General features: G+C 40.3%; 1 protein-coding gene across 1 annotated transcript in view; it reads left to right on the forward strand.

Moving 5' to 3' along the window:
* The window catches only part of BMS1 (BMS1 ribosome biogenesis factor), a 52,026-nt gene that overhangs the window by 31,349 nt on the left and 11,306 nt on the right, over positions 1–9,371 (forward strand). The window contains exons 14-19 of the mRNA XM_019666614.1: positions 2,825–2,898; positions 3,478–3,648; positions 6,724–6,912; positions 7,003–7,183; positions 7,371–7,429; positions 8,207–8,329. Coding sequence (XP_019522159.1) covers positions 2,825–2,898; positions 3,478–3,648; positions 6,724–6,912; positions 7,003–7,183; positions 7,371–7,429; positions 8,207–8,329 — 797 coding nt within the window. The remainder of the gene's footprint in view (positions 1–2,824; positions 2,899–3,477; positions 3,649–6,723; positions 6,913–7,002; positions 7,184–7,370; positions 7,430–8,206; positions 8,330–9,371) is intronic.

A 9,371-nucleotide genomic window follows, 5' to 3' on the forward strand; every position in this document is an offset into this window, starting at 1 on the left:
TCTTTCTTTCTTTCTTTCTTTCTTTCTTTCTTTCTTTCTTTCTTTCTTTCTTTCTTTCTTTCTTCCTTTCTTTTCTGTTAGTGTATTTTTCAATTCTGTTATTTCCTTTGGTTCTTCAATTTCTTTCCTGAGGTTTTCAGTTTTTTGGTTGTTGCCATAGGGTTTGCATTTACTTGCTGAAGTATTTTTATAATAGCTGCTTAAGGTACTAGTCAGATAGTTCCAATGGCTGGCTCATTTTCATGTTGGTGTCAATCAGTTGTCTGTTCACATTCAAATTACTACAGTTTTCCTGGTTGTGCATGTGACAGGTGATTTTCTGTTGTATCCTATACATTTTGTTTATTATGTTAGGATACTCTCAGCCCTGTGTAATTTTTTACATTTTAGCAGGCATCATCCTATTTAAGTTGTGTGCAGGTCCTGGCCTACTTTGTGGGCTGGGGTTCCAATGACAATTGAATTTGAGAGCCTTTGCAGTGCTGTGCTGGTCTGCTTCATTTATCTGGTACCACCGGTCCCCTGAGGGAACAGAGGAGCTTCCCCAGCCTGGGCCATCTGATACGGGTAGGTGAGGGAAGATTGCCTTGGCTTATGTAGCCAGCTTGCTTCTTGTGGGGGATCTCCTTTGCTGGTCCCAGATACACATTGTTTTAGGTGGAGGAAGAGAGTCTCATGGCTGGTAGAATCCCCCCTTGCCGATAACCCTTGGTCACCTGGTACGTATATCTTGGTGAAGGAAAGGACATTGAGGTTCCTTAGGGAAGGTGAGCACTTTTCCTCATCGCTTATTGTCACGAGGTTCCTGATCCATGTTTTTTGCCACTGCTGCTCAGGGTACCTGGTGTTGCTGGTGAAGTCAGTTTGATCTGGGAGGAAGGATGAGCCTATCTGGGCTTCCCTCTATTGCTAGCTTTTGGGTTGGGAACACTGACTTGGAGTCGCCTTTCTGTAGGGTGTGGTATAGTGAGACAGTGGCCACTATGTCATTTCTCTAGTGCTGGGGACCATTGCCAACCCATCTTTTTCTTTCCACCTTTCAGAGTTCACTTTTGGTTGTCTCTTGGGCTCTTGTGTTATTTCTGGAGTTGATAGTTATACGTAGTTGATAGCAACAAAGGAAATGTGTATATATCCTCTCTTCCAGATCAGAAATCCTTGGTGGTTATTTCTCTTGTAACTGTGTCAAAGGCAGGGTTGGTGTCTTCCTGATACTGAGTCTTCCTTTCCTAACACACGGCAGTCTTCATCTGTTCAGCAGGTGATATTAATAATGCCTCCTTCATTGGGCCATGCTGAGGAACATAGCATACATAGGTAAGGCAGGTAAAGCACTGAAAAGTGTTCACTAGTGTTATTCCCTGGGTCCTTGGTACCATATTAAAGCTCTTACAGTTTTTAGAATAAAGATCCAGCACATTTCATATTCATTCCTAAGTATGTTATCCCTTTTTGTTTTTATTACAATGAAATCTTCCCATCTTTTATATATTCCTTGGCTCTTTGGTTCTTGGCTCTTTCTTATGTGAAAATGTTTTAATACCCTTCTAAAGTTGTCTCCCAGAGGAGTTTGAACTGGTCTATTTCTGTTAAGGGTAAGACCCATAACTAAATTTAGAGCTCCAAAACTGAATGAATGAATGAGCAAGCTCTTCATGTGGGCTTAGCACTATTTTATGTAATCTAAATGATATCTTTTATGTAATCTTAAGGTTTTCCCTAGGTATGTCACATGGTTATGTTGTGTTGATCTTACTGTTGAGACTCTTTTTCAAATGTGCTATTATTATCTAAGTGGCTTCTCAAGTTACTTTTTTTTCATTTTTTTAATATTAGTTTCAGGTGTAAAAAACAACATAATGATTAGACATTTACACCCCTCACAAAGTGATCGCCCCCCCCAAGTGTACTACCCCTCTGACATCATACATAGCTATTACATTACCGTTGCCTATATTCTCTATGCTGTATTTTACATCTGTGACCATATATACAGAGGGTGCCAAAAAATGTATACACATTGTAAGAAAGGAAAACTATATTAAAATTGTAATAATATATACCGATAACAAAAGATGAATACAAGTCACGCTTGACTTCTGCAATTACAAGAGTGCTCAAAGTGGTTATCATCAGTGTCCAGACACTTCTGATTATAGTGAACTACTGCTTGAGCAACATTGACCAAAGTGTCCACTTGTATACATTTTTTTTGGCACCCCTGGTATTTAATTATAGTTGACATTCAATATTGTTCAACTTCAGCTTCAGGTGTACAACGCAGTGGTCAGGCATCTACAGTCTATGAAGTGATCCCCCTGATAAGTCCAGTGCCCATCTCACACCCTACATAGTCTTTGCAACATTATTGATTCTATTCCCCATACTGTATTTCATATCCCTGTGACTATTTTATGACTACCAATTTATACTTCCTAATCCCTTCACCTTCTTCCCATCCCCACCTCCCTCCTATCGTTACTCTTTGAACTGTTGTTTTAGGGTCTCACCTGCAGGGCCATGCAAGCCTTCTCTGTGCATCCCTGCCTAATCCCTATTACCTACACTGGGAACATGGCTCTTGGCTATGTGGGATGTCAAAGTGAAGTATGGAAATGTGGACTGGGTGTGTTTACTTAACCTAAACAGATGATGATATAATGTAATAAAAAGAGAAGTCTATGCAAGGGCAGGATGTGTAGCAAGAGGAACAGTAAAAATGAAGTTAGGGAAGCAGAATGCACTGTACCCGGTGCTGGGTGGTACTAGAGTGTCACATGCAGACCCTACTCACAGAGCAGCCATGTGGGTGTTCTTTTTCCAGATGAGCTCTATGGAGACTTTGAAGACCTGGAAACAGGGGACGTGCACAAGGGAAAACCAGGCATGGGCACTCAGGTATGACTTTGGCCTGGCCTGCTGCCAGCCACGGGTCCTTGATCTGAATAGAGTCTATTTTGAGAAATTCATATCTTGTTTATCTGTAAACAATGGAGGGTGGGGACAGACCAGAGGTTCTTGGTTTATTTGTTACTGATCTTTTGGTTAATACCTATTACCTCTTATTGTCACGATTCTTCAGTTACTGAAAGTTTTAGCTCCTGAGTCACTGTCTTCCTCTTCACCATTCCTGCTGCCATCATTCTCCTCTTCTTAAATTTAGGTGCCATTTGGAAAAACTTATTCCCAGTTCGCCTTAAGATTTCCTTAGAACAGTATCTGGGTTGGGGACATTTGCTGTTATTTACTTTTTGGCATCCCAGACAGATTAAGGAATGGCAGTTAATTGTAATGCAGATGTCTAAATGTCTCTTATAGCAATGCATGTTATTTAGAGCTGAAGACTGTGTTTTGTTTTATTTTCATGATCATAACTAAGCTTTCTGAAGCTCAAGTAGAACTTTTAAAATCTGCCTTAAGTTTAAAAAAAGAGATCTCCACAAACTTTTACAAAATTTTCTTTTCTGGAAATTTAAGGTTGAAGATGTAGAGGAAGAAATTAAGGAGGAAATTGACCCAGAGGAAAGTGCCAAGAAAAAACATTTGGATAAGAAGAGAAAATTGAAGGAGATGTTTGATGCAGAATATGATGAAGGAGAAAGCACGTACTTTGATGATCTTAAAGGAGAAATGCAGAAACAAGCACAGGTAAGAAATCAGATCTGTCACCCTCATTCCAAGGCTGTAATTCAGTGTTGTGGATTCCTGACTTTCTTCAGATCTCTGCTGCCTGACCTGCTTCTGTGCCTCTCACTCAGACCCTATGTCGAGATGCAGTGATTGTTTACTCATGCAGCCACCAGCTTGTTTCTTCAGCCAGAAACTCACCAGAAAGACCCAAGCATTAAGTGCTGAGGAAACAGAAATGGCTGAGAACTGCTGCCTCTTTTGAGAATCTTACAGTATAGTGACTTGAGGCAGTATGTTTATTTAAATGCCAGCATTGCCTTAGCCTTCTGATACCTGCACCCTGGAACCGCAATTAAATCATTTGAATGAGCAGGTGATTCTAGGTCTGTGTAGCATCTGTACACACCAGTGCTCTTCAGGAAAGATGTTCTGAAAACTCACTTTGGTCAGAGTTCAGGGAATATTTCGAGTTGAGGGCAGATGTGGAGAAAAAGGGTGCATGTGGAATGTTGAAAGGGAGAGAGTCTAGTCTGAGCAGGGTAGTGCACTCACTCTGAAAGATACACAGAGATGCATGTGCAGGTGATGGTGAGTGTGTGGGTTGTGCTTTGACAAGTGGGACACCAGGAAGTTCTGTAAGCTGGACCATACTCAGTATGCCTTGTGCAAGATGAGTATGTGATCTGTGAAAATGTGGTCCACAGGCTCTGCTCAACCTACGCCTTCTTTGAGTCAGAGAAGCATTTCCTGGTTAGTCATTAACAGTGATTCTGAGTCTGTGCTGACCTTTGGCAGAAGCAGCCAGGAAAGTAAAGCTAGTTCTGAAGCCTTTTTTTTTTTTTTTAAGATTTTATTGGGGAATTGGGGGGAAGGAACAGCGTTGGGGAATAGGAGAAGGGGAACAGATAAGTTGCTGTCCTTTTGTTTTTCAGTCTAGTTGTGGAGGAGGTCACTTTACTGGCTCATGTTGGTATTCTGATCATTGTGCTCTTCCCCGCTGAGGCAGATTGGTTGCTGGCCATTGGACAGCCGCTCACGGCAGCTCACGGCAACTGGCGCCGGCTGCCGGCCACTCATGCTGGCTGCCAGCCACTCACGGTAGCTTACGGCAACCCACTGCAGTCCCACTGCAGCCTACGCTGTCATGGGCAACTCACGGCAGCCCAGCTCCAGGTCGAGCTGTTGTTCACCATCTTAGCTGTAGAGGGCGCAGCGTCACTGGTGGGATCTGAACCCGCGGCCCTGCTGCTAAGAGCTCGCGCTCCCAAGCCAACTCTTAACCAACGAGCCACTCGGCCAGCCCCATAGTTCTGAAGCCTTTGCTTTAGGCATTTACAATGTACAATAAAACCACCTAGAACCTGTGGGCCATCGTAAAGGGCTTTGACTTTTCACTCTGAATGAAATGGAAGTCCATCTGAGCAGAGGAGAGACAGAAGTGTGACCTAATTATCTCTGAGAGCAGCTCTCTGGCAGAGTCCAGCAAGATTAAGGGAACTCACCCTGGGGGTGGGAAGGCTTGTGGCAGTGGAGGTGGAAGGGCCAAGTTCTGGGTGTACTTTATTTAAAAGGCAGACCAATGGGATTTCCTGGTGGGTTGAATGTGGAGTACGTGAGAGAAAGTCAGGATGACTTACTAGAAGAACTGGGTTGTCATGAGTAAGACAGAAAGCCTTCTAGCTGGTGTAGGTTTGTCCAGGAAGATGAAGTTTAGGTCTCTTAGGTTTGAATTATCTTTCAGACAAGTAGGGTGTCAAGTAGGCAGTGAGGAGTTATGGAGAGAGGTGGGGGCCAAGGACTTAGATGTGCAGTTCTCAGCGGCTAGAGGCTGACTGACGCTGTGGCATGGATGGGGTGACCTGGGAACGGGCACAGACAGGAGAGGGGAGGACCAGGACTGACACTGGGTCCTCCTGTGTAGGAGGCTGGCAGCAAGGCAGACACAGCAGTGGGGGCTGAGTAGAGCTCAGGAGACTGAAGAAATCTAAGAGAATATGAGGTGTGCCGGAGGCTATTACAGACGGAAGTAATTAATTGTTTTAAATCGTGCAACGTATTTACAATTAAGACAGAATTGACTACTGGATTAGAAACGTGGAGGCCTTTGAATGACTTTGGCAAGCAATTTTATGGAGTGTGGGTTAATGACCAGTTTTAAGAAATTTAAGAGAATGGGAGCAGAGGAACTGCAAACTGCAATTATAGACAATTTCTGTGGCATTTTTCTTCAGAGAGAAGCAGAGAAATGGGGGGACTAGTTGGAGGAAGTGGAGTCAAAAGGTTTTAAGATGAAAGGAATAATAGGCAAGATATGTTGAAATAAAGTCCAAGAGTGGATGATATCTATCTGATGTGCAAGTGAAGCTTGATATTAAATGGAGGCGTTGATAAATAATCTATAAGAGCCACCAGTAGAATGTGATAAGAGCAATGTGTATCTGTGCTGTACCGTATTGTAGCCACTAGCCACGTGTTGACACTGACCACTTGAAATGTGGCTAATGTGACTAAGGAACTGAATTTTTTTATTTTTTACTTAATTTTAATTAATTTCGACTTAAAAAGTCATGTGTGGCTACCATATTGAACAATGTAGAGCTATACTGAAAGGCTAGATATGGGTGTAAACGCTGGTAGAGGGGTTGGCTGTGGCAGTTCTTTTAGATGGCTCAGTTTAGATGGCTTAGTGAATTAGGAGACAGTCAACAGCTAAGAGTGAGAATGTAGGTACTGGGGTTTTTGAAGAAAGGAGAGAAAATGAAGTAATTGTTTGGAGAGTAAGAAAAGAATGTGTGGACTGGGGAGGTGGAGGGTGGTTGCTGATGGCATTAAGGGCTCGTTTCAGAGTTGTTCACATTTGCTGTACCTTGGAACAACCAAGAAGAAAATTGTTGGGACATATCCAGAACAAATTTTGAAGATAAAATGTATATTATTTATAATTAGGTTAAAGCCTAAGTAATTCTGTTCATGGGTCCTTTATTTAGAAATTGCTCATTTTTTTAAATGTCAAACATTTAATGTCTTACATTTATCAATGATAACAGCATTTTGGGTTTTTATTGTTTTTATTTTTCCCCCTCTCATATATAGCTTAACCAGGCAGAGTTTGAAGATCAAGATGATGAAGCCAGAGTTCAATATGAGGGCTTTCGACCTGGGATGTATGTCCGAATTGAGATAGAGAATGTCCCTTGTGAATTCGTGCTTAACTTTGACCCCCATTACCCAATTATTGTGGGTGGTTTGGGCAGTAGTGAGGGCAACGTTGGATATGTACAGGTAGGTACCCTTGCTTTGTACTCAACAATTAGTTGGGCTTTTGGACATAACTTCCACCAATAATCTTACTGAAATCTCTTCCCACCTCAGGTGCGTCTGAAGAAACATCGTTGGTATAAGAAAATCCTCAAGTCCCGTGATCCAATCATTTTTTCTGTAGGATGGAGGAGGTTTCAGACTATCCCACTCTATTATATTGAAGACCACAATGGAAGACAAAGGCTTCTAAAATATACCCCACAGCACATGCATTGTGGAGCAAACTTTTGGGGTAAAAGTGACTCAGATAATTTGGTTTTAGGTTAATTAAAACCTTTTAGGCTTTATCATTATAGTTTTGTCTTTTTCATGAAATCCTAATTTGTAAGATTTTTCTTTCTCTTTTGGATTGGAGTATGTATGTAAAACAGATTTCAAATTTTGTGGTTCATTATATATTTTTTTCTGTTTTATTTAAGGTCCTATCACTCCACAAGGAACTGGGTTCTTGGCAGTACAGTCTGTCAGTGGCATAATGGTAAATATCTTAGATGTTTTATTTTACAGCCTGTGTTTGAGAAATATATCTTGAATATGGAATAAGTACCTGCAACTTTAAGTTGACAATTAATCCTTTTGAGTATATATAGCTAATTTCTTTGCTTTTCATTTTTCTACATCTCTTTAAGTAGGTTGTGGGAGTAGAGGGAGGTAGAAGCAGAATTGTGGTGGTACTGATGACATTTAATATTTTAAGGTACTTTTTGGACTTATTTTTCTAAATATATTTAAACAGTGCTTGCCATGTTCTAACTACTGTACCAGGTTCTGGGGGTGTATCGGACACCATCTGGACATGCAGTCAGCCCTGTGATGTCAGGTTAGCAAAGTGTGTTCACACAGCTTTGATCTGATTAACCAGAGCAGGTTTTATGGGCCCCATTTCACAGAAAAGAAACAGAATAACGAGCAGATGGAATCCACCCTGGAGGTCCAAAATTACATTTCTTAAATATTATAATCAAATTTTCATTGTCCTTTTCATTCCAAATAGGTCATTGTTTGAAATTATGTTACTATGAAGTCACCCTCAGGAAAATACTGAAGACCTCGTCACTAGTTGGGCTTATGTATACTATAGTTTCACATTACTTTTGTTAAAATACTGTTTTGCATGTTCAGATATTCTTTCTTGTTCTTTGATAGCTGATTGTAAGTGAAATGTACTTTGGTAATTTGTTGTATTACAGAGAATTGTAGTTTTTCTCCTGCTGATGTTATCCCTGTATTCAAATTTTGGGTGTTTCCTTTTTAGCCTGATTTCCGGATTGCTGCCACTGGAGTTGTCCTTGATCTGGATAAATCCATAAAAATTGTGAAGAAATTAAAGCTAACCGGTTTTCCATATAAAATTTTCAAGAACACTTCATTCATTAAGGTCTGTTTATCTGTATACTCACATATTTATAAATGTATATATTGTTAAAGGAGGGATGAAATACTTCTAAAATATAGGTCTAATGTTTTCAGAAAGGTATTTGAAATCTTCTACAAACTTGGTCTTTGATATTTTTAGTATACATTTATTTTTATATTCGTCTCTGTGTTACCTAAATACACTTAGAAATCTTAAGGTGAAGTAAAATAGAGATATTTAGTAATTGAGGCTATTACTTATTACTTTCATGTAAGACTATCATGGAGCTAATACTGAAATCTCACTTACTGGTTTTGTTTCTCACCTTCTTGGTTTGTGTTAAGAAAGGGAAAGTCATGGGTTTGTCAAACAGGTCAGTAGAAAGATAGACAAAGCAGTTTTCAAAATACTTGTTGGCAGCGGTACAAGAAATGGACACATGTAGTATAACATGGGAGGGTGGTTTGAGCAACATCTATTGAAAATTTCATTAGTGGGGATGTTTCCATTAACACAGAGTTAAGATGATTGTAAAATGTTCTTGTAATGCATCATTTATCTAGCTCTTTTTATTTTCCTCAGTGTGTGCACCTAAGTAATAGAATATGAGCTGCAGTCCAGCCCTGAGGTGACAGCAAAGGCTGTCTAGGCCTGGTCAGGCCAACAGATGTCTTTCTGACCTTCTCTTCTACAGAGATATTGGTGATGAGCGTGCTAATACGCCCACAAGAGTCTTGATTAATGTTATTTTGGGGAAAATATAATAGAATCGTATTGACTTAGTAATTCCACTTTGGGGGGAGGGAGTACATTTTTATTATATCACTGTTATCACCCTTCAGTGAGTTGCATTATGTTTTTTTGTTGTTATTTTTTTGTGCTTTTTTTAAAAATTAATTTATTTTTTTATTAAATTATTTTTTATTATGAAATACACATTTTTTAGAATTAGTTTCAGCTGTACAACACAGTGCAATAGTTACACTTTTTACCCCTTGAAGTGACAACCCCCCTCCCCCAATCTGCCGCCCCATTTCCCCCCAGTATCATACATATCTATTAC

This window comes from Hipposideros armiger, unplaced genomic scaffold (genome assembly GCF_001890085.2).
Source record: "Hipposideros armiger isolate ML-2016 unplaced genomic scaffold, ASM189008v1 scaffold_476, whole genome shotgun sequence".
NCBI classification, from domain to species: domain Eukaryota; kingdom Metazoa; phylum Chordata; class Mammalia; order Chiroptera; family Hipposideridae; genus Hipposideros; species Hipposideros armiger.